The sequence below is a fragment of the Anomaloglossus baeobatrachus genome, chromosome 3 (genome assembly GCF_048569485.1).
Source record: "Anomaloglossus baeobatrachus isolate aAnoBae1 chromosome 3, aAnoBae1.hap1, whole genome shotgun sequence".
Lineage (NCBI taxonomy): Eukaryota > Metazoa > Chordata > Amphibia > Anura > Aromobatidae > Anomaloglossus > Anomaloglossus baeobatrachus.
Window position 1 is genome coordinate 145,259,389 of NC_134355.1, and position 26,223 is coordinate 145,285,611.

General features: G+C 42.4%; 1 protein-coding gene across 1 annotated transcript in view; it reads right to left on the reverse strand.

The window, feature by feature from the left end:
• TTC27 (tetratricopeptide repeat domain 27) overlaps positions 1-26,223 on the reverse strand; it is a 557,582-nt gene that overhangs the window by 496,157 nt on the left and 35,202 nt on the right. The window contains exons 3-4 of the mRNA XM_075338149.1: positions 16,481-16,652; positions 8,864-8,993 (exon numbers count right to left, since the gene is read on the reverse strand). Of these exons, the coding sequence (XP_075194264.1) occupies positions 8,864-8,993; positions 16,481-16,652 (302 nt within the window). The remainder of the gene's footprint in view (positions 1-8,863; positions 8,994-16,480; positions 16,653-26,223) is intronic.

The window sequence follows — 26,223 nt, forward strand, 5'->3', positions numbered from 1 at the left end:
CCTAGTCTCCATCCAAAAGCCTAATTTTTAATCCGCCAGACATTTTTACAACTTATTATCAACAGTTTATTCATGGGGGGACTCGCCACTCTTGGCAAACAAAGAATAGAGATAGCGCTCGCTCAGAATAAATTAGACAAGAGAGACCTTGTGGATATGCACAAGAGCAAAGTGATAAATCATTTCCATTTCACAAATACAAAATTTCAATTAAGTATAATCAAAAGGACTGAGCGTTCATCAAAAAAACACGATCGTTCACTCTTCAGATAAGGTTAATTCAGTTTTATTCCAGCTGGGTTCATATGGAAATCGCACGTCATGGTTCGAGACCCACTAAGCATTGCCTGTGTGCTGGGACGTCCTATCTCTCGGAACAAACAAGTCATCAAATATACTTATCGCCGCCTTTCGGTTCTGTATCTTTCTTCTACTACCACTATGGTACGTGGTTACCAGGCGGCTGTGTGTTTGGACTATTAATGACCAAAAATTATATCAATCCAAGCCAGCAGAGGGGAAAAGAAGCATTTCCAATATATCAGGTCTCCTGACATCAAGAGCTTTTAGGAATGGCATAAAGTATGCCTCATTATAAAACTTTGATTTACGATATGAAGATTTGTGTCTGCTGGTGTGTGCTGTCTGGCGCATGTGAAGAGGCGCCCTCTGCTACAGAAAAAATGCCCTCAAGACGAAAATAAAACGGTCATTCCATCTAGGAAGGAAAACGTGACTAACCTATACAGAAAGATTAATGGGATCATTACGGTAATAACCAATTATTATATATTGATTTACTTTTTTTTTTACTAGGCATAGCTGAGTCTTTTTATTTTATTTTTTAGTTTCTAATCTCTTGCTTTTTTTGGGGAATTTGTCCTACAATTTATTACGATGTTTACACCAGATTAACATGACATTGAGGTGAAATTGAAGAAACCTCACAAATCTTGGATTATTTGGATTTCTGAGCTCCTAATTTTTGACAAAGTGGCTTTACATGTGCACGCTATGAGTCAAAAGTCAAGAACTAAAAATCCTCACTTAAATTATTCCCATAACCCTCACAGACATAATTGTTTCTTGATCATCCAAAAGTAGGCACCTCCACAACCTATCAGCATTGTTCTTGGTGGTTGGTGAATCACCCAACCCCTCCTCCTCTCCAATCAAATATAGATGCGCCCTTCCTCAATTAGCTTTAGTTTTAGTGCAAGTCTCTGGTTACCATGATATGATAGGTCGTGAAATTTTATTGAATTTACTTCATGAAAAATTGTGAATTCATAAACAAAATATTAAAATAGTGAAGGTGGATGCTGCATGAATACGCATGTTTCAGCATATTATTTATAAATATATATATATACATATATATATATATATACAGTTAGGTCCAGAAATATTTGGACAGTGACACAAGTTTTGTTATTTTAGCTGTTTACAAAAACATGTTCAGAAATACAATTATATATATGATATGGGCTGAAAGTGCACACTCCCAGCTGCAATATGAGAGTTTTCACATCCAAATCGGAGAAAGGGTTTAGGAATCATAGCTCTGTAATGCATAGCCTCCTCTTTTTCAAGGGACCAAAAGTAATTGGACAAGGGACTCTAAGGGCTGCAATTAACTCTGAAGGTGTCTCCATCGTTAACCTGTAATCAATGAAGTAGTTAAAAGGTCTGGGGTTGATTACAGGTGTGTGGTTTTGCATTTGGAAGCTGTTGCTGTGACCAGACAACATGCGGTCTAAGGAACTCTCAATTGAGGTGAAGCAGAACATCCTGAGGCTGAAAAAAAAGAAAAAATCCATCAGAGAGATAGCAGACATGCTTGGAGTAGCAAAATCAACAGTCGGGTACATTCTGAGAAAAAAGGAATTGACTGGTGAGCTTGGGAACTCAAAAAGGCCTGGGCGTCCACGGATGACAACAGTGGTGGATGATCGCCGCATACTTTCTTTAGTGAAGACGAACCCGTTCACAACATCAACTGAAGTCCAGAACACTCTCAGTGAAGTAGGTGTATCTGTCTCTAAGTCAACAGTAAAGAGAAGACTCCATGAAAGTAAATACAAAGGGTTCACATCTAGATGCAAACCATTCATCAATTCCAAAAATAGACAGGCCAGAGTTAAATTTGCTGAAAAACATCTCATGAAGCCAGCTCAGTTCTGGAAAAGTATTCTATGGACAGATGAGACAAAGATCAACCTGTACCAGAATGAGGGGAAGAAAAAAGTTTGGAGAAGAAAGGGAACGGCACATGATCCAAGGCAAACCACATCCTCTGTAAAACATGGTGGAGGCAACGTGATGGCATGGGCATGCATGGCTTTCAATGGCACTGGGTCACTTGTGTTTATTGATGACATAACAGCAGACAAGAGTAGCCGGATGAATTCTGAAGTGAACCGGGATATACTTTCAGCCCAGATTCAGCCAAATGCCGCAAAGTTGATCGGACGGCGCTTCATAGTACAGATGGACAATGACCCCAAGCATACAGCCAAAGCTACCCAGGAGTTCATGAGTGCAAAAAAGTGGAACATTCTGCAATGGCCAAGTCAATCACCAGATCTTAACCCAATTGAGCATGCATTTCACTTGCTCAAATCCAGACTTAAGACGGAAAGACCCACAAACAAGCAAGACCTGAAGGCTGCGGCTGTAAAGGCCTGGCAAAGCATTAAGAAGGAGGAAACCCAGCGTTTGGTGATGTCCATGGGTTCCAGACTTAAGGCAGTGATTGCCTCCAAAGGATTCGCAACAAAATATTGAAAATAAAAATATTTTGTTTGGGTTTTGTTTATTTGTCCAATTACTTTTGACCTCCTAAAATGTGGAGTGTTTGTAAAGAAATGTGACAATTCCTACAATTTCTATCAGATATTTTTGTTCAAACCTTCAAATTAAACGTTACAATCTGCTCTTGAATTCTGTTGTAGAGGTTTCATTTCAAATCCAATGTGGTGGCATGCAGAGGCCAACTCGCGAAAATTGTGTCACTGTCCAAATATTTCTGGACCTAACTGTATGTATATATATATATATATATATATATATATATATATATATATATATATATTTTGCAGGCTGTAACATCACACACAATAATAACCCCTCCCTTTCACTGCCCCAGGCTTGCAATACTAGTAACTAATTGCGAGTAAGCGCAGTACACATCCTAACACGTAACTAATCACTCATAGTTAGTACAGAGCCGCCGCTTGTATGCACATCCGAAGGACAGACAGTGCCTATTGGCTGACACTTTACCTTTAAAGATGACTCTCATATGATGACCCCATTCCCTGATGAAGGTGATGCTGAAACACGCGTCGGGGTGGGCGTCACACACATCCATACCAACAGGAACACAGGTATTGTGCTTGATATGACTCGTGGTACTACACGTTTCTTTGAGAGCCTTGGATACGCTGTGCCACTACTGTAAAGGAGGTAGGCTTTATTCTCTCCACTAACTTTGTCTATTGAGTGTTTAACCCATGCTGTGCCACCACTGTGCTTGATATAATTCATGGTATTGCCTCTCTCTATGACATCTTTGGACAGGCTGTGCCACCACAGTAATTGAAACAGGCATTATTCTCTTTATCTGACTCTTTGTTCACTGTATCATTAACCCATGCTGTAACTGAGACAGGCACTATTTGTTCTATTGAATCTCTATCCTTTGGAAGGTTTACCTATGTTGTTGCCTGCACCCTAGCAGGCATCTAGGTGTTACATTTATGTACTCATGATATTTCCTTGCTGGATTTAAATTATTTACAATAGGGATTAATTATTTGGCACTATGCACTTTATATAAATTTTGATATGCAGAGTTTACATATTTATATTTTTTGCATAGTCCAACATATATGATATTTAGTCATTAACTTATTTACCGTATTTTTCAGACCATAAGACGCACTTTTTTCCCCCCAAATGTTGGGGGAAAGTGGGGGGGTGCGTCTTATGGTCTGACTATAGGGCTGCGGCCGGGAATGAGGGTGCTGCGGCGGAGTGGGCCATCGGGGGCACGAGCAGGCTGCAGCAGCCGTGACCACGTGGGCCCGCTCATTACATATGCACGCCCATCCTCCCGCCCATCATCTCTCAGCGAAACCGGCGCTGACAGGTGGGCGGGGGGATGGGCGGGGGGGTGCGCGCATAATTAACAGCCGGCCATGATCACCCCTGGCAACTACAGCCTGGAGTGATCATGTGCGGCTGTATTTACTGCTCCCCGTGTATCATTATCAGCGCGGGGAGCAGTGAATCAGTACACTCACCCGTCACCGTGTGTGGAGCCGTCCCCCTGCAGCATCGCGCGATGTCTTCCCGTCTGTGCCGGTCAGCTGATCTGGACACTAGCGGCGCGAACAGTGATGACATCATCGCTGTGCGCTCCGCTAGTGTCCACCAGATCAGCTGACTGGGCTCAGACAGGAAGACATCGATTCGCGATGCTGCAGACAACGGTGACGGCTCCACACAGCGGCGCTGCAGCTGAGACAGAGATCGGTGCTTCAGGGAGTGAGGAAAGGTAAGTATAAACGTTTATTTTATTTTTCTGTGCCACAGGATACAGGCCATATACCAGGTTGGGGGTATTTCATGAGCAGGATGGATGAGGGTATTTCATGAGCAGGATGGATGTGGGTATATCATGAGCAGGATGGATGGGGGTATAGCATGAGCAGGATGGATGGGGGTATATCATGAGCAGGATGGATGGGGGCATATCATGAGCAGGATGGATGGGGGCATATCATGAGCAGGATGGATGGGGGTATATTATGAGCAGGATGGATGGGGGGTATATTATGAGCAGGATGGATGGGGGATATATTATGAGCAGGATGGATGGGGGGTATATTATGAGCAGGATGGATGGGGGATATATTATGAGCAGGATGGGGGTATATGAGCAGGATTATATACAAGGCAGGAGGATCCTTACCAGAATGGGGTACCTTAGTAGAGAAATTAGCGACATTACCCCCATAACAGTGTCAGCAGCAGATCCTTGCCCTATAACAGTGTGTCATGACCATATTTTTTGGTTAAAATTTTATTTTCCTATTTTCCGCCTCTAAAACCAGGCTGCGTTTTATGGTCAGGTGCGTCTTATAGTCCGAAAAATACGGTATATCACATTTTAATAATGAATTGATCCTTTTTTCTGTAACCTTTTTTGTCACATGTTTAAAATAATAAAAGTTGTTATAATTATGACCTGTCATGTGTTTTTTTCTTCTTTTCTTTGGTTCTGATTTATAATCCACTTGCTCTTAACTAAATCCTAACCCATGTACTCAGTATACTTTACACTTACTTACAATACACTCTTATTTGTGTTGTGCATGTATGTTTTTTTGTCTTGATTTAATCAATACATATATTTCAGAAAAGAAGGGAAAACTTCCGTGTATTTTTCATACACAATGCAATGTATGAGGTGAAATCCTCTCCAAGTTTGCATCAAAATTGGCGACAAGTCATGATTTTCTTGTGGATTTTGATGACAATATGCGACAAAATCTGCAAGATGGAAAGTTTGTACACGTCGATGGATCCTAACTTAACAGAGAGATGTCCGGCTAATGGTTCTCTCAACTGAAGTCTATAGAGCTTACAAAAAAAATCCAAGCAAATAGCATATCCTAAAAATGCTTAAAATGAGAAAAACCCCTTAACATGAAAGTTGATGAAATTGTATCAGGCTGGACTGTACACGCTGCGTTTTAGACGTCAGGGCCATTTGTTCCTGCGCTTGGCTGATCCTCCCCAAGAACGATCAGAAGTGTCTCACATTCAAAATGGCAGGTGACCATTTTATGAATTTGAAGATCAAAAGGGAAATTAGAGAACCCAAGACTAAAATACTAAAAAGCAGGGCACAGAGGATTTCGTGTTTTAAAATTTGATCTGAAAATTATTAGAACATTTAAAAGGTAATTATCAGCATTTTAAATAATTACAATTTCTAAGTACATGTAAAAACAAGCAACTTTACAATTTACTTGTTATTAAAAATATTTTTCATTCTCCAGAATAGAGAAATGTTTAATGTTATATTTCATTGGTCTTTCCGTAGCTTAGCAGGCACTCTGTAGTCTGTCATCAGCGGCAGTTCTATTAGGCAAGGAGCGCAAAACTTGCAAGCGTTGCCCTGAAGATGGCCTGGTTGTTGGATCCGGTAGCCTTACTATACTACTCCCGTATTTCTATAAGGCTACCATGGTAAAGCTAAAAGCATGGGAGAGTGCAAAATTCAGACCAGAGACGTCACCATTCAGCTGGGCCAGTCTGTCACTCATCAGGAGTGCACCGCTCCCATCAAGCAGAAAACCAGGAGGCAAAGGAGCGGTGTGCTCTTGAACATCTATCAGTGCAGTTAATCTGATTTCTTTATCACATGGTCTTTGGGACATTATTTGACCCCTTGAAATCATTAGTTTTGTTAGTAACATTGCTGCAGTATATAGCTAAGAATGCAAAGAATATCACAGCACATAACGCTCTGTCAATAATGAGACACAATCTTCATGAAGGGATAGGAAGCAAAAAATGATCAGCTCATTGTCACAAAATACGCAAAACAGCAGTCAAAGTGAGAGCAATGGTCTGCAATGGGACCTTCAATGCAAGAAGCATTCGCCATTGAAACACATAATGCCTTGATGATGCTTATAACAAAGAGCGAGATATCTGCTAAGAGGACTCTCCCAGCAATCCTCCATGAGCAGATCAATGGTATTATTATAGGACAGAAAGATAACAAGGAAGAGAAGGTGGGAAAAAAAAGAAAGGTGAGGGAGAGAGATGAAAGGAGGAAAGATGGAAAGGAGGTAGGGGGAGAGGGAAGGACGTAGGGAGGGAAGAAGGGGAGTGAATGAAGGAAAGAGAGCAAGGAAGAAATAGAAAGAGGAAGGGAAGCAGAAAGGGAAGAAGGGAGCTAGTAAGGGAGGGAGACAGGAAGAAAGGAAGGCAGACAAGGAAGAAAGAAGTAAAGGTGAAAAGAAGTGAGGCAAAGAAGTGAGGCAAAGAAGAGAGGTAAAGAAGAGAGGGGAGGCAAAGAAGGGAGGAAAGGCAGAAATGGAGAGGAGGCAGAAAGGGAAGGGAGGCAGAAAGGGAAGGGAGGCAGAAAGGGAAGGGAGGCAGAAAGGGAAGGGAGGCAGAAAGGGAAGGGAAGCAGAAAGGGAAGGGAAGCAGAAAGGGAAGGGAAGCAGAAAGGGAAGGGAAGCAGAAGGGAAGGGAGGCAGAAAGGTAGGAAAGGCAGAAATGAAGGAAAAGCAGAAAGGAAGGAAAGGCAGAAAGGGAAGAAAGGCAGAAAGGGAGGAAAGGCAGAAAGGGAGGGGAGGCAGAAAGGGAGGGGAGGCAGAAAGGGAGGGGAGGCAGAAAGGGAGGGGAGGCAGAAAGGGAGGGGAGGCAGAAAGGCAGGGGAGGCAGAAAGGCAGGGGAGGCAGAAAGGGAGGGGAGGCAGAAAGGGAGGGGAGGCAGAAAAGGAGGGGAAGCAGAAAGGGAGGGGAGGCAGAAAGGAAGGGGAGGCAGACAGGGAGGGGAGGCAGATAGGGAGGGGAGGCAGACAGGGAGGGGAGGCAGAAACGGAGGGGAGGCAGAAAGGGAGGGGAGGCAGAAAGGGAGAGGAAGCAGAAAAGGAGGGGAAGCAGAAAAGGAGGGGAGGCAGAAAAGGAGAGGAGGCAGAAAGGGAGGGGAGGCAGAAAGGAAGGGGAGGCAGAAAGGAAGGGGAGGCAGAAAGGGAGGGGAGGCAGACAGGTAGGAGAGGCAGAAAGGGAGGGGAGGCAGAAAGGGAGGGGAGGGGAGGAAGAAAGGGAGGGGAGGAAGAAAGGGAGAGAAGCAGACAGGAAGAGAGGGATGAAGAAAGGAAGGGAGGAAGAAAGAGATGGAGGAAGAAAGAGATGGAGGAAGGAAGGGAAAGCGGAAGGGAGAAACAAAAGGATTGAGGAATAAAAGGAGGATGAGATGAATAAAGGGAGTTGGAGACAAAGAAAAAAAGAAGATAAAGAATATAAAACTAGAATAAAATCTGCTCACCTGTATTCTGAATTCCCATAGTAGTGAATGGAAATAGCAGATCCTTTGGATATGCTATAATTTGTCTATCATAAGGCAATTCCTTTATTCACCAGTTAAATAGTCACGCACTTCTAATTTGGTTTGTTACTCAATTCCTCACCATTCTCAAGACATTAGTTTACTATACAGTGCCTTATAAAGTGTTATAGATATCTCAGATATTCAATATACATGTAACTGACATGCCATAAATGTCAGATAGATAAATGTGAGTCCCATCTAACGCCAAATGGGGTCCTCCATTTTCAGCATACAGGAAAAAAAAATGATGTTGAGAACCTTTGTCCTTAAGTTAAATGTGGGTCCCAGAGGTTGAGAACACATCTATTAGAAATTAAAAGTATATCTGTATGCGCCATAAATGTCTGAAATGGGAATATGATAAGATTTACCCTTTAAATATCATGCCATTCACCATAATATATCATCTTCCCCAAAGGCTTGCACCAAAGCATGGTAGATCCAGGAAAAACAATGTCTGAGTTTTTCCTAGGCAGTTTTTTTTTTTTTCTTTTTTTTCAGAATTATTAATTGTGTATACGCTGAACTGCACTGGTGACAGCAACTGAAGCTAAACACGCCATCATTACTGAAATTACTGAAGTTTTATCAAGACAACCAAATGCAACAAGGCAAAATTCCCCTAGAAAGTAAGAAATCTGTCATTGCTTCATCAGGAACAAGGGAATACAACATTGATATAGTCAACATAAAAAGGTATGTTAGAATAGAGTAAACGTCATACCTCTGTAAAGCGCTCAAGCAGTTGTGATGGCAAAAAGTCTTGAGGCTCTGAAAGCACAGGGGGTCCCGTCCAATTGCTCTGCACAAAGAGATGGAGGCAGCTGACTCCCAAAAGAAACACCACTAGTTGCCTAAAAAAAAAAAAAAAAGTACTTTATCAGTTTCCCCTTCTATGGTATTATATACTTTATACTATTATATACTATAGTATAGTATTCAGTCCCAAACCTACAATCCTAAAAAGCAGTTCTAATTGACCTATAAGTAGAGATAAGTGAACCTGAGGTTCAGTGTTCGGACCAGACCAAACACAACTTTACAAAACAAATAGAGTTTGGGTTCAGAGTTCGGGTACTTTTTGTCTGCAAATCACTTGTGCAAGCATTGCTCTGCTCGGGTACATTCGGTGCTCAGCTCAGTACGAGCCTCTTGCTGTGGTTGATCGGCTCACACTGGGGGTAACAACAACGTGATCCAAACTAAAATAAAATATGAAAGTGATCTGTTTATAGCTGTCTGTGTATGGATGGAGACCAGAACTGCCCAATTAGTGACTTTCATTGAGGTTCAAGTCAAGTCCGGGTCCCAAACCAAACTTTATCTAAAGTCTGGCTGAACCCGCTGAACACGTCCAACCCGCTTCCACGTGTCCACTCATCTCTACATATGATCTCTACCATCTCATGGTCAGAAACATAGAGGACCTATGATATAGTTGAAGCTGAGGGTGAGGCGTGTTTAACAATAGTCAATTGCAGACAAACAATAAACAGAAGCTCCTACTGGAAATGGTTCTACAAGCAGACACACACAGGATTTCTGAACCCCTTACCGCTGAGGCTTGTTTTCACCTTCCCTGTTCAAATGATTTTTTTATAGGTTTTGTAGTTAACAAATCTTGAAATCATGCGTTAGAAAATTTAAGGACATATAGATAGTAATATCAAGGTTAAGAAAATTTACATATTTTGACCCCCCAGTTTATTAGTGTTGGTACATCAAGCAGTATATTTTGTTGGTCAAATCAATTGCTTATGAATTAACTTTTTGCAAAACATAACTAAACAAATAAAATTAACAACTTACTGACATGGATTCCGTAGACAGTCCAGCAAATTTGCGAGATCAAAAACATATAATTCTAGTGAGTTTTAGATCAGGGAGATATCAAAGACTAGAGCTTCAAGCCTGGAATTATTAGTGAGCTTGTATTTCTCAAATATAGTGTTTCCTTAATGTCAGTTGGGCTATATAGTTTGTCGGTGATTGGGCTATAGCCATGGGTCCCATTTGGTGAGGTACTTGGTTTGAGTATTTATTTTTTATGGCATAATAGTACTCTAAAGTTTTATGCAGAGTTAGTTTCTCCTTAGCTTCTTGAATATTAGGAGCTTTCTCACTTTTCCATTTGGATGCAATGAGATTAGTGGAAACTAGTAGAATATGTATTACTATGGGCCTAAAATGTTTAGGTATCGCTTCAATGTTTAAGAGAAGAACTAATTCTGGAGTTAGAATTACATCTAGCTGTGTAATGGACCTTATTAGTGATTGAATGGCTCTCCAGAATTTCTTAATTTTTGGACACGACCAAAATATGCGAGTTATGTTGCCTGAATTTCCACAGTTCCTCCAGCATTTGTTTGAGGTATCTGGGTTAAGTAAATGCAATTTATGGGGTGTGTAATGCCAGCGGGTTATTATCTTGTAATTGGTTTCTATAAGAGCAATGCAAGGCATATTTTTGTAGACTGTGGCCAATGACTTTTGAAATCTTTTTTCAAATTGATTTTCTGGGATTTTTAACTCGATTTTCCACTTTTCCAAGTGTTTTAAGTTAAGGAGATTTGTGTCTTTGTTATAAATTTGGTAGATATATTTGGTTTTCCAAGTGTTTTGATTATTTGGATTCTTTTAAGAGAGCTGTGATGTTACTTGGAAGGTGGAGGGTGGTGCTAGGTTTCATGAATATTTTTTCTATTATCTTCCAAGTTTTCTTATTTAACTTTGTTTGTTTGAATTCTTTTGCTAAATTTTGGTAGGGTTTCAGCTTATCGTTAACGAGTATGTTTGAGATTAAGCATATTCCCTTGGATTTCTAGTGGTTGAGCTTTAATCTTGGTGAGAATGCAGAAAGCGTTTCGATATTCATCCAACCTATTGATTCGGTACCGTGTATTTTTCTAGATTGGGTTCCGAATTTCCTCCATGTTATTATTAAGTTCCTGGTGATGACCTCCTTAGGTAGTCGCTTTTTAGAGTAGCATAGGTAGGCCACCACCAGGTCTCCAACTTCTATATGTGGACAATAAGAATCTTCAAGTCCCACCCATGCAGGTTTATCATCTCTGTTCCAATACTTCTGGCTGCTTTTAATAGTCGTTGCTGGATAGTAAGCCATTATGTTTGGCATCCCCAACCCCCCATTGATTCTGTTTTTGTTTAGGGTAGATTGTGCTACTCGAGGTTTAGTTTTACCCCATACAAAAGATGTTAGTTGAGTTTGGAGTTTTTGTAGAAGCTTCTTCTTGATTGGTAATGGGATAGTTCTGAATATATAAAGTAGCTTGGGAAGTTCCAGCATTTTGTATGTGTTTATTTTTCCTAACCAGGAAAGTTCTACTTTGGATAGACGTTGTAGATCTTTTTGGATGGTATTATAAATGTCAGTAATATTCTGGTTAGCGCAGTCCTTTGTGTATTTTGTTAGTTTGATTCCTAAATAAGACATGCTGTCCACATTCCACTGAAATTTGATTTCCGATTGTAGGACTTTTAATAGATCCTGATCCAGACTGAGGTGCATAGCCTGGATTTTATCCATATTGACCCTATATGAGACCCTTGAGAATTCTTTAAAAATGTCCAAGGTCTGTTTGACCGAGTTCAGTGGATCCGTTAGAGAGAGTAGGATGTCATCTGCGAAAAGTGACACTTTGAATTGTCTTTTATTAGCAGGGACGCCCCTAATCCAGCTGTCCATCCAGATCTTCTCCGCAAAGGGCTCAATGAAAAAATCAAACAACGACAGGGAAAGAGGACACCCCTGCCTTGTTCCATTCGAGAGGTTGATTTTACCTGAGAGGAGACCATTTGTTAAAATTCTCGCAGACGGGTTTGAGTAGAATGATTTTATAAGGTCTAATACCCTCCCATTGAAGCCAAATTTTTTTAAGGTTTGTAGTAAGTAGTTCCACTGAACCCGGTCAAATGCCTTCTCAGCATCAATTGTGATAAAGACTGTGGGAGTCTTAGGGTACCTTCACACTTAGCGATGCAGCAGCGATCCGACCAGCGATCTGACCTGGTCAGGATCGCTGCTGCATCGCTACATGGTCGCTGGTGAGCTGTCAAACAGGCAGATCTCACCAGCGACCAGTGAACAGCCCCCAGCCAGCAGCGACGTGCAAGCGACGCTGCGCTTGCACGGAGCCGCCGTCTGGAAGCTGCGGAGACTGGTAACTAAGGTAAACATCGGGTATGGTTACCCGATGTTTACATTAGTTACCAGTGTGAGCAGGGAGCAGGGAGCCGCGCACACTGAGCGCTGGCTCCTTGCTCTCCTAGCTACAGTACACATCGGGTTAATTAACCCGATGTGTAATGCAGCTACATGTGCAGAGAGCAGGGAGCCGCGCACACTGCTTAGCGCTGGCTCCTTGCTCTCCTAGCTGCTGTACACATCGTGTTAATTAACCCGATGTGTACAGCAGCTACATGTGCAGAGAGCCGGAGCCGGCAGCACAGGCAGCGTGAGAGCTGCAGAGGCTGGTAACTAAGGTAAATATCGGGTAACCACCTTGGTTACCCGATGTTTATCTTGGATACAGCTTACCTCAGCTGTCAGATGCCGGCTCCTGCTCCCTGCTTGCTTCATTTGTCGCTCTCTTGCTGTCACACACAGCGATCTGTGTGTCACAGCAGGAGAGCGGCTTTGAAGAAAACGAACCAGGGCTGTGTGTAACGAGCAGCGATCTCGCAGCAGGGGCCAGATCGCTGCTCAGTGTCACACACAGCGAGACCGCTAATGAGGTCACTGCTGCGTCACAAAAAGCGTGACTCAGCAGCGATCTCGGCAGCGAGCTCGCTGTGTGTGAAGCACCCCTTAGTTTCCCCTGAGTGAGTGAGTAGGTTTAAGTTTTGTCTGGTAGCGTCTTCTACTCCTCTGTTCGCAATGAACCCCACTTGATCTTTGTGTATAAGGTTCGGTACTATTTTTTGTAGTCTGGTGGCTAAAGTTTTTGCCAATATTGTCAGGTCAGAATTTAAAAGCGAAATGGTTCTATAGTTTCCAATGAGGTGTCTGTCTCCCTTTTCTTTACACAAAACTGATATAGTGGCTTCTTGCATCTCCTCAGGTAATTTTAAGCCTAGTTCATTGATGAGGGTGGTTAAATATGGGGTTAAGATTGTAGCAAACGTTTTGTAGTACTCATTGGGAATTCCATCTGGTCCTGGTGCTGTATTTTGTTTTAGAGAGTTTATTGTAGCCATTATGTCACTGTTTTTGTATGGGGTGTTTAGGAAATTTAAATCTTCGTTAGACAGAGAGGGTAACTGAATCGAGTCAAGGAATTGATTGATGTCTTCCTTAGTGGGTTTGTCTTCTAGTTTATTATTTTTTAAGTTATATAGGTTGATAAAAAATTCCTCAAACTTTCGTGAAATGTCTTTTGGATATTTGTAAATTTTGTTGTCCTTATCTCTTATCTGTAAGATTTTGGTCTTAGACCTCAGAATTCATGTTCTTCTGGCTAAGAAACCCAAAGGTTTATTCATGAGATGGTAAAAATTGGATTTTGAGGTCAGTATGAATCTTTTGTATTCGTTTGAGAGAATGGTTTTTAAGTCTAGTCTGAGTTTTAAAATGTCTTTTTGTGTGCCATCTGATAGACTATTTGCTTGTGAATTTTCTAGTTCTCTAATTTTATTTATAATCTCTTCAATTTTCTTTTGCTTAATTTTATTAATCTTAGCATTAAAGGGAACCTGTCAGCAGAAATTTCGCCCAAAACCTAAAAGATTCCCCCTCTACAGCTCCTGGGCTGCATTCTAGAAAGGTCCCTGTTATTATTGTGCCCCATGTGAGACCAAAATAAAGACTTTATAAAGTGGTACCTTTTTGTATTCAGATACTGTAAATGTGACACGGGGGCGGGCTTTCTGGCGTCCGTTATTCTGCCTCCTGGTCCTGTATGCCGCCTCCAATCGCTCCTTTCCATAGCTGATGCACCGCCCACTGCTCCAGCCATCCCCGCGCATGCCCAGTGCCAGTCTCACGGGACTGAGCAGTGTGACCGCTGGTGACGTGTACGCAGGGAAGTGATTATGGGCGGGGCTGTGATTGTTATCAGCAAGTACCCGCCCATAATCTCGTGAGCGCGCAAACCTCACCAGCGGTCACACTGTGCTCAGGCAGGATGCTAGACTGTATGGGCTGCTTCCAGGGATGACGTCCCTTTTGTCACGTGATAGGGGCGTGTTCAAAATACTATCACGTGACAAAAGGGACGTCATCCCTGGAAGCAGCCCATACAGTCTAGCATCCAGCCTGAGCACAGTGGAACAGAGGAATCAGAAGAGGAAGCTAGACTGTGTGAGTGGTTTTGGGGACATGTCTAATGAAGGGCGGTGTCCCCTAAAGCGGTCACTCACTACAGTTGGTAGACATACCAAGATGTGGCTACTGCAGCATCTCTGCTCCATTATGTGGAACTTTTGAAAAGGTCAACGCTCTTTCAGTGAGCTTCTCATCTGGACTCCTGACTTTTGTTTCTGTTATCCATGGATGGATCCACTACGTTTGGAGCGCCAGGTAGAGTAATATGTATTGTCTCTGGCTACATGACATTATATACCATATAGATAGGGATAACACTGCTAATAGCTGACTTTTATCACCTTGGATGATTGTGAATTGCTTGAATTTGCAAATGTATTCCTATATTAAGTAATACAAAAGTATAAGAAGATCAATTACTGTTTGCAAACCATTTGTATTTTTTCCTTGGAAAACGTCAGGCACCATGACAAATCCATGACAGCAAAATGTCGGACACCCTGACATTATAAGTGGTTTAGTCAGCCACGAATCTGAGGCAGCGTCATGGTTTTCTTTCGTAATAGAAACCAATACACAAACATGAATTGACCCTTACAATTACAGCCATATTTAATTTAATATTCCCTTAAAACTACAAAACATTGTTGAATAAAGGTGTCATGTGATCACAAGCAATCCCTTTAAAAGGGAATCAGTCAGCAGGATTTCACTCGAAAACTGTTAATATGCACATGTAGCTCTTTCAATGACAAGTCCAGCAAAACATTTGCATATCCAGTCCATTCCTTCATTCCTGAAAAATCAGTATTTCAATATACAAATGAGGCTAACGAGCTATAGTAGATCTGAAGCCTCTGCCACTCCAGCTCTATTCCCTGCCCAAAATCGCCTCCTCCGGCTTAACTGACAGTCTCTATGTTGTGTGACTGCAGGCAAAGGAGTGATCAGTCAAGGAGGAGAGGCAACTCTGGGCGGGGAATAGAGCTGGAGTGACAGAGGCTTCAAATCTAGAAAAAGCTTTTCAGCCTCATCTGCATATCAATTCAAACGCTGATTTCTCAGAAACTGAGGAACAGACTGGTCATCCAAAAGTATTGCTGCACTTGTCCATGAAAAAGCTAAATGCAGACATAAATACAGTAGATTTGGTGAAATTCTGCTGATAGATTCCCTTTAGAAGAAAACTTCTGCAGAAATTATAGCTGAATGTTAATGTTTCTGGTACACAAAACCTGTGCAGGATAAATGTAGTATTATACCTGTGATACGTGTTGACATCACATATCATTCATGGTTTTCTCTCTATGACATACACATCGACTTGATGAGACAGCCTTGTGAAAATACTGAATCAGCCAATCATCAGAAGTGTTAAGGGGGCCATAAATTTACAGTGATGCAATCTAATTATGCATCTACCTTAACCCCGTCTGAATCCAAATCATGAGTCATTTGTTAGTAGCATGCATACTATTCTTCTTCCATACAGACCAGAGAAATATACACGGATCTGCATAGAAAATATGATTGGTTTAATTACGGAAGTTGACATACATTTAAAGGAATAAGTTGGCTAGGAGCCAATAGTACGTAACACGTCTCCTATTGGGCAACTCATGAAATAGCTTATTCTGTGATATACAGTATACTTTAAAGTACAATACGTTTCCTCATTTATAGTAAGCTATGTCAGCATGATTCACTTGTCACATGAAAGTCCAGTCTGTCTGATGAGTCTTATGATGTCTGAATGCAAATATAGGTGTGGTACACAGTTCAAGCACTATCTTAAATCCTGGTTTTTGGATATCTTCATATAACTCTTAATACTCATAATAGTTCATAATCTTGTCCATAACATTAGTAATGGCATTTTAAGCATTACACATGCATTAACTCGTCTGTCTTTGACCAACATTATTTTTATTTTGATTACGTAATGTGACCCATGTAACTTTCCATGTACTGACCGAATGTTAAATATTAGTACATATAAATAGAATCAAATATAAAAACAGATAAAACAAACCCATAGTGTAATAGTTGGAGAATTACCTGTCCTTGTTCAGATCTGCAGAGGAATCCAGGAAGGCAGCAATCTGTCTTTCCAGATACAAGTCAACATTTTCTTCTGGCTCTGGAGTTCCAAAGATCTCATGTATTAATGGACTCAGCACAATACCCTCATAATTACCTTCATATAGCAAATTTAGGAATGTTATGATTTCTGCAAAAAGAAAATAGTTTTATTAGCCAGAAAACTTGTAATGTGTGTCAAAACGCAAGCAAATGCAGACAAAGTATTTGGCACCTAACAATTTAATTCCCTTAAGTCCAAGTGTGCATTATCACAGAGTTTTCACTGGGGTCGCCAACGTCTTCCCCCTGTATGACATTGGCTAATCATAAACAGGAAGCACATATTCCCACCATAGCTTAGAACAGGCTACTCCTGTGTGGGATGGAATGACAGACAGCCTCATCTCACTGCATAGTGATTATAAATTGCTTTGAGTATATCAAGTTTACTGACACCTTTGAGCTTTTCTCTACTGGCAGTAAGCGTGGGGAGGTGCAGCACAGCTGACTTTAGCTGTGTCGCATTACAAAAGCTTCCATCACCTCTCTTCCTCTGGTAGAACAATCACCTCTTCAATACGGCCCTTTACCCCACACTGCCTGTCCAAAAATTAGACAAAGAGGCAGTAATCACATTTATGCCTGCTGTGCTCTGCAGTAATCAGGTCAGATCAGGCTATCTGTAATTACATCTCACAAAGAAGTAGTCAGTTCTGAGCTATTGTGGGGACATGTTCTTCTTTCTCCTGTGTGTTGCTGCTTGCTTATGATTGGTCAACATCAGACATGAAGAAGTACACGCCCCCATTGAAAACTGATAAAATAAACTTGGACTTAACAAAACTTAACTCAATAGGGAAGAAATACTTTGCTAATATTTCTGCAAAAGAACGACTAAATTTATTTGAAAAAAACCCATTTCAGCTCTACATGCACTATTACATAGTGTGTCCAGTTCAACATGAAAAATGTGGTTTAAGGTTCTCTCTAAACCATTCCCGAAGTGGCCAATTTCCATTTTTTCCTTCCTTTTTTCCCCAGAAGTATAACTTTTTTATTTTACTATACACACAGATATGAGGTGGGGGGGGGGGGAGTTTGGAACGAGTTGTACTTTTTGAATAACTCTATTCATTTTACCACACAGTGTACTGAAAAATGGGTAAAAAATTCCAACTGTGGTAAAATTTAAAAAAAAAAAAAAAAAAACCAAGCAGTTCTGGTATTGTGTTTTGTTTTTGTTTTTTTATAGCATACACTGCCTGGTAAAAATGACCTTGAAATATGATTCTCCTAATCAGCATGATTAGCGCAATACCAAACTTGTCCAGTTTTTCTTATTATTATTATTATTTTTATTTCAGTGGTGAAAAAAAATCAGAACTTTGAAGAAACTTTTTTTTCTTTATTATGTCAACATTATCTGTGACCTGTAATGTTTTCATTTTTCAGCCAATGGAGCTATGTAATAGTTTTTTTTTCCAGGGAGAACAATTTTTATTGATACTGTTTTGGCATAGATATGACAATTTGTAAAATTGTAATTGTTTTTGAAAAATTTTCTGAGTTTGATATTGTCAAATTGGTTATTTATTTTTATATTTTGATAGATCAGACTTTTCTGAACTCGACGATACCACATATGTGTATTATTTAATAAAAAAAATTGTTTAAAAGAACGGAGAGTCCTCAGTGGTTGATACCTTTTAATGGCTAACTGAAAAGATGGTAATAATTGCAAGCTTTCGAGACTACTCAGGTCTCTTCATCAGGCATGGTATAACACAAAATCTGACCATGCCTGATGAAGCGACCTGAGTAGTCTCGAAAGCTTGCAATTATTACCATCTTTTCAGTTAGCCATTAAAAGGTATCAACCACTGAGGACTCTCAGGTCTTTTAAACAATTTTTTTATCTCTACTGGCTAACACGGTACAAAGACATATTTTACATGTATTATTTAATATTAACATTATATTCAATGGTGGGAAAATAGGGGGATTTTAATTTTTATGCTTTTTTTAAATTTCCAAATTTATTAAAACTTTTTTTTTTACTTTTCACTGTAATTAGTTTCCTTAAGGGAATTGAGTCTGCGATTGTCTAAACACTTGTGGTACATACAGCTATGACACAGCATTGCTGCATACAGTAAAATTCACTGAAATTCTGCTGCAAGTTCTCCTGAAATGATAGTTATAATAGTTCTCCATAGAACTTTATGAGCACCAACTGTCATCTCCAACCACAGTAAGGCTATGTGCGCACGTGTGCGTAATTCATGCAGTTACGCTGCGCTTTGTAGCGCAGCGTAACTGCATGCGTCCTGCGTCCCCTGCATAATCTATGGAGATTGTGCAGGGGCCGTGCGCACGTGGCGTCTTAGAGCGCAGCGCTTCGGCATGTCACTTCTTCCGTGCGCTTTGCCGGCAGCTCCTGCTCTGTCTATGGCAGGAGCTGCAGGCAGAGCGCATGGAATCGGCTTTTTTTTTTTTTCTACGGACATTTTCTGCAGCGATTTGAAGCGCACGTGTGCTCTTCAGATCGCTGCAGAAATTTCTGCAGGGCTAGTACGCAACGTGCGCACATAGCCTTATAGGGAAATGTGTATTCACTGAAGAATTGAGAAGTTTGAGAATAAATAATCAGTTTGGAAAGAGAAAATAGTGTCATTCTCCAATATCTGTTTGGGGTTTTTTCACATGTACTATCAATTTCTAAAAAAACAAAATAATTAAAAATAGATTGTTACACTTTTATGTTGCTGCCATACTTATACAGTGAAGTAAATTATTTGATCCCTTGCTTATTTTGTAAGTTTTCCCACTGAAAAAGACATGAACAGTACATAATTTTAAGGGTAAGTTAATTTTAACAGTGAGAGATAGAATATCCAAAATAAAATCCAGAAAATTCACATTGTATAAATTATATAAATTTATTTGCATTTTGCAGAGAGAAAGAAGTATTTGATACTTGGTGAAAAAACCCTTGTTGGCAAGCACAGCAGTCGGATGTTTTTTGTAGTTGATGATGAGGTTTGCACACATGTCAGGAGGAATTTTGGTCCTCACCTCTTTGCAGATCATCTCTAATTCATTAAGATTTTGAGGCTGTTGCTTGGAAACTCGGAGCTTCATCTCTCTCCTTAAGTTTTCTATGAGATTAAGGTCTGGAGTCTGGCTAGGACACTCCATGACCTTAACACTAGAACTACTGGACTCGTGACACCTATATAGAAATACATGGTGCAAAGTAGTCAAAATGACTACCTCAGTAGTTCTAGTGTTAAAGGGCTTCTTTATGAGCCACTCCTTTGTTGCCTTGGCTGTGTGTTTTGAGTTATTGTCATGCTGGAAGACCCAGACACGACCCATTTTTAATGTCCTGGAGGAGGGAAGGAGGTTGTTTCTCAAGATTTTAAGGTACATGGCTCCACTATTGTTCCATTGATGCGGTGAAGTAGTCCTGTGCATTTTGCAGAGAAACATCCCCAAAACATATTGTTTCCACCTCCATGCTTGAAATTAAGGACAGTGTTCTTTGGGTAATAGACAGCTTAAGGCCAAAGAGTTCAATTTTTGTCTCATCTGACCACAGCCCCGTCTCCTAATCACTCTCTGAATCATCTAGGTGTTCATTGGCAAACTTCAGACGGGCCTGCGCATGTGCTTTCTTGAGCAGTGGGACTTTGCGGGCACTGCAGGATTTTAAGTCATTACGGCGTAATGTGTTACCAATGGTTCTCTTGGTGACAGAGGTCCCAGCTGCTTTAAGATCATTAACAAGTTCCTCCCGTGCAGTTTTAGGCTGATCTCTCAACTTCCTCATGATCCACATACCCAACGACGTGAGATTTTGCATGGTGCCCCAGATCGATGTCGATTGACACTCATTTTGCATTTCTTCCATTTTCTTACTATTGCACCAACAGTTGTCTCATTCCCACCCAAAACATATGGCTTTGTAGCCCATTTCAGCCTTGTGCAGGTCTATGATCTTGTCCCTAACATCCTTAGAAAGCTGTTTGGTCTTGCCCATGTTGTCTGACTGATTAATTGAGTGTGGGACAGGAGTCTTTTATACAGGTGACAATTTAAGACAGCTGTCTGTAATGCAAGTAACGAGTTGATTAGGAGCTTATCTGTAGGAGCCAGAACTCTTAATCGTTGGTAGGGGATCAAATATGTCTCTGTGCAAAATGCAAATAAGTTAAAATAATTTATACAAATGTGATTTTCTGGATTTTATTTAGGATATTCTATCTCTCACTGTTAAAAAATGGATTTTTGTGTACTCACCGTAAAATCGTTTTCTCTTAGCCATCATTGGGGGACACAGGACCATGGGTGTTATGCTGCTTATCCATAGAAGGACACTAAGTAGATGCAAAAGCATAGCTCCTCCTCTGCAGTATACACCCCCTGGCTGGGCCAGGCAGTCTCAGTTTTAGTACACAAGCAGTAGGAGAAAAAAGCAGTAAAAAACGTCTCAACCGAGGAACATGAGAAAAGAAGAGTCAAAACCAAATAAGGTACTGAGAGAACCAAGGCCCCGCAGGGCAACAGGGTGGGTGCTGTGTCCGCCAATGATGGCTAAGAGAAAATGATTTTACTGTGAGTACACAAAAATCCATTTTTCTCTGACACCTCATTGGGGGACACAGGACCATGGGACGTCCTAAAGCAGTCCATGGGTGGGAAACATAAAAGAAGACAACACAACCCAAGGACTAGGAACCAGTCCCAGACAGCCTGGAGCGCCTACTGAGAGAGGTGCTCTACTGCCGTTTGCAGAATTTTCCTACCCAGATTTGCCTCAGTTGAAACCTGGGAATGGACTCTGTAATGCTTTGAAAAAGTATGTAGGCTAGACCAGGTCGCACACACCTGTTCCACTGAAGCCTGATGCCGAATGGCCCACGAAGCGCCAACTGATCGCGTGTAATGAGCCCGCAGCCCACTAGGAATGAGCTTGAGTTGCAGGCAGTAGACATCCTGGATCGCAGAGCGAATCCAGCGAGCCAGAGTCGCCTTTGAAGCTGCCTGTCCCTACTTAGGCCCCCTCAGGAATGACGAACAAAGAGTCAGTTTTCCTAAAGGGGGCTGTCCTGGATATGTAATATCTGAGAGCTCTGACGAGGTCTAACGAATGCAGAGACCTTTCCACCCTATGAACTGGGTGTGGACAAAATGAAGGCAGAACAATGTCCTCGTTCAAATGAAACGGGGTAAGAACCTTTGGAAGGAAATCCGGAAGGGGGCGCAGAACCACCTTGTCCTGGTGAAAGATCAGGAAAGGCTCACGGCAAGAGAGTGCTGCTAGCTCCGAAACCCGTCTGATCGACGTAATTGCCACCAGGAATGTTACCTTCCAGGACAGAAGAGCAAGGGAGGATTCCTTGAGGGGGTTCAAAGGGAGACCTCTGGAGACCGTCTAGAACGAGGATGAGGTCCCATGGGCCCAGCGGCCGCTTGTACGGGGGAACTAGATGGGAAACGCCCTGGAGGAAGGTCTTGACTTGCGGTTTTTGAGCCAGGCGGCATTGGTAGAAGATTGAGAGCGCTGAGACCTGCCCTTTAAGGGAACTGAGAGCCAACCCCGCTTGCAAGCCAGACTGTAGAAAGTCGAGAATTCTGGGGATGGCCAGAGGCATAGGCTGGACGTTAGTTTCTCTGCACCATGAAAGGAAGATTTTCCACGTACAGTGGTAAATGCAGGATGAAGCAGGCTTTCGGGCGCTGATCATGGTGGAAATAACCGCGGGGGAAAATCCCGCTCTTGTTAATACCCAAGTCTCAATGGCCATGCCGTCAGCTTCAGGGCTCTGGAGATCTGATGGGAAATGGGCCCTTGGGTCAGCAAGTCTGGGATGTCTGGAAGGCGCCACGGTCCGTCTGTGAGTATTTGTACTAATTCGGCGTACCAGGCGCGCCTGGGCCAGTCTGGTGCTATCAGTATCACCGGGACTCCCTCTGCCTTGATCTTCCTGATCACCCGCGGCAGCAAGGGTAGAGGTGGAAATATGTAAGGCAGGCGGAAGTGGTGCCAGGAGCAGACTAGAGCATCCACGCCGATGGACTGCGGGTCGCGTGACCTGGCTATGAACGCGGGTACCTTTGCATTCAACCTTGAGGCCATTAGGTCCACGTCTGGTGTGCCCCAGCGAGTGCAGATGTGTAGAAACACATCTGGGTGGAGAGACCATTCTCCGGCGGCCAGGCCTTGGCGACTTAGAAAGTCTACTGCCAAGATCTCTACCCCCGATATATGTACCGCTGATATCACTGATCCCGTCGATTCGGCCCACCTGAGGATCTTGTGGGCCTCGAGATAAGCCGCTTTGCTGCGGGTGCCCCCCCGCCGATTGATATAGGCTACAGCTGTCGCATTGTCCGATTGGACTCGAATCTGATGACCCGCTAGCAGAGGGCAGAACGCTCTGAGCGCGAGGAAGATCGCGCGGAGTTCCAGGGTGTTTATGGGTAGGGAAGACTCCTGGGGTGTCCAACGTCCTTGAGCAGTGTGGTGCCGGTACACGGCTCCCCAACCTAGGAGACTGGCGCCCGTGGTCAGGACCAGCCAGTTCACTGGGAGAAAGGATATCCCCTTCGCTAGGGATGAGGACCGAAGCCACCAGCGGAGTGCGTAAATGACTGAAGGCGTCAGGTGAAAATGTCTGTCCAGTGAGAAGGGGCTCTTGTCCCAGGCCGCTAGAAGGGCTAGCTGCAGTGGGCAGAGGTGCAGTTGAGCAAAGGGTACTGCTTCCATAGCCGCCACCATCCTGCTGAGCACTTTCATGCTGAATCGAATGGAGCGAGACGGAGGACGTAGAAGGCAGCGTACCGCTCGTTGAAGAGCGATCACCTTGTCCTGAGGGAGAAGGATCAAGGCCCGACGGGTGTCCAGGGACATGCCCAGGAAGGTGATGGATTGTGATCGGACCGGGGATGATTTGTCCAGATTCACTAGCCACCCTAAGCGGGATAGGGTGTCCAGTGATCTATACGCTGGTAGAGCAGTCGCGGAAGGAGGGGGCCTTGATGAGGAGGTCGTCCAAGTAAGGGAGAATGACCACTCCCCTGGCGTGAAGGACGCTCATGGCGGCCGCCATGACTTTGGTGAAGATCCTTGGTGCGGTGGCAAGGCCGAAGGGTAGAGCTACGAATTGAAAGTGGGAGTCCTGAATTGCAAAGCGGAGGAACTTTTGGTGCTCTGGGGCGATGGGTATGTGCAGGTACGCGTCCTTGATGTCTATGGATGCGAGGAATTCCCTTTCGACCATGGATGCAATAATGGACCTTAGGGACTCCATTCTGAATCTCCGTACGTGCACATGCTTGTTTAGGTGTTTGAGGTCCAGGATGGGTCGAACTGACCCATCCTTTTTGGGGACCACAAAGAGGTTGGAATAAAACCCCCCGAACTTCTCGTCGTCTGGGACAGGTATTATCACTCCTGCTGTTAGAACCAACTTGGGTCCGAAATTCTATGTGGTAACCGGAAGACACAAGGTCTCGCACCCATTTGTCGTCTGGCTAACACGGTACAAAGACATATTTTACATGTATTATTTAATATTAACATTATATTCAATGGTGGGAAAATAGGGGGATTTTAATTTTTATGCTTTTTTTAAATTTCCAAATTTATTAAAACTTTTTTTTTTACTTTTCACTGTAATTAGTTTCCTTAAGGGAATTGAGTCTGCGATTGTCTAAACACTTGTGGTACATACAGCTATGACACAGCATTGCTGCATACAGTAAAATTCACTGAAATTCTGCTGCAAGTTCTCCTGAAATGATAGTTATAATAGTTCTCCATAGAACTTTATGAGCACCAACTGTCATCTCCAACCACAGTAAGGCTATGTGCGCACGTGTGCGTAATTCATGCAGTTACGCTGCGCTTTGTAGCGCAGCGTAACTGCATGCGTCCTGCGTCCCCTGCATAATCTATGGAGATTGTGCAGGGGCCGTGCGCACGTGGCGTCTTAGAGCGCAGCGCTTCGGCATGTCACTTCTTCCGTGCGCTTTGCCGGCAGCTCCTGCTCTGTCTATGGCAGGAGCTGCAGGCAGAGCGCATGGAATCGGCTTTTTTTTTTTTTTTCTACGGACATTTTCTGCAGCGATTTGAAGCGCACGTGTGCTCTTCAGATCGCTGCAGAAATTTCTGCAGGGCTAGTACGCAACGTGCGCACATAGCCTTATAGGGAAATGTGTATTCACTGAAGAATTGAGAAGTTTGAGAATAAATAATCAGTTTGGAAAGAGAAAATAGTGTCATTCTCCAATATCTGTTTGGGGTTTTTTCACATGTACTATCAATTTCTAAAAAAACAAAATAATTAAAAATAGATTGTTACACTTTTATGTTGCTGCCATACTTATACAGTGAAGTAAATTATTTGATCCCTTGCTTATTTTGTAAGTTTTCCCACTGAAAAAGACATGAACAGTACATAATTTTAAGGGTAAGTTAATTTTAACAGTGAGAGATAGAATATCCAAAATAAAATCCAGAAAATTCACATTGTATAAATTATATAAATTTATTTGCATTTTGCAGAGAGAAAGAAGTATTTGATACTTGGTGAAAAAACCCTTGTTGGCAAGCACAGCAGTCGGATGTTTTTTGTAGTTGATGATGAGGTTTGCACACATGTCAGGAGGAATTTTGGTCCTCACCTCTTTGCAGATCATCTCTAATTCATTAAGATTTTGAGGCTGTTGCTTGGAAACTCGGAGCTTCATCTCTCTCCTTAAGTTTTCTATGAGATTAAGGTCTGGAGTCTGGCTAGGACACTCCATGACCTTAACACTAGAACTACTGGACTCGTGACACCTATATAGAAATACATGGTGCAAAGTAGTCAAAATGACTACCTCAGTAGTTCTAGTGTTAAAGGGCTTCTTTATGAGCCACTCCTTTGTTGCCTTGGCTGTGTGTTTTGAGTTATTGTCATGCTGGAAGACCCAGACACGACCCATTTTTAATGTCCTGGAGGAGGGAAGGAGGTTGTTTCTCAAGATTTTAAGGTACATGGCTCCACTATTGTTCCATTGATGCGGTGAAGTAGTCCTGTGCATTTTGCAGAGAAACATCCCCAAAACATATTGTTTCCACCTCCATGCTTGAAATTAAGGACAGTGTTCTTTGGGTAATAGACAGCTTAAGGCCAAAGAGTTCAATTTTTGTCTCATCTGACCACAGCCCCGTCTCCTAATCACTCTCTGAATCATCTAGGTGTTCATTGGCAAACTTCAGACGGGCCTGCGCATGTGCTTTCTTGAGCAGTGGGACTTTGCGGGCACTGCAGGATTTTAAGTCATTACGGCGTAATGTGTTACCAATGGTTCTCTTGGTGACAGAGGTCCCAGCTGCTTTAAGATCATTAACAAGTTCCTCCCGTGCAGTTTTAGGCTGATCTCTCAACTTCCTCATGATCCACATACCCAACGACGTGAGATTTTGCATGGTGCCCCAGATCGATGTCGATTGACACTCATTTTGCATTTCTTCCATTTTCTTACTATTGCACCAACAGTTGTCTCATTCCCACCCAAAACATATGGCTTTGTAGCCCATTTCAGCCTTGTGCAGGTCTATGATCTTGTCCCTAACATCCTTAGAAAGCTGTTTGGTCTTGCCCATGTTGTCTGACTGATTAATTGAGTGTGGGACAGGAGTCTTTTATACAGGTGACAATTTAAGA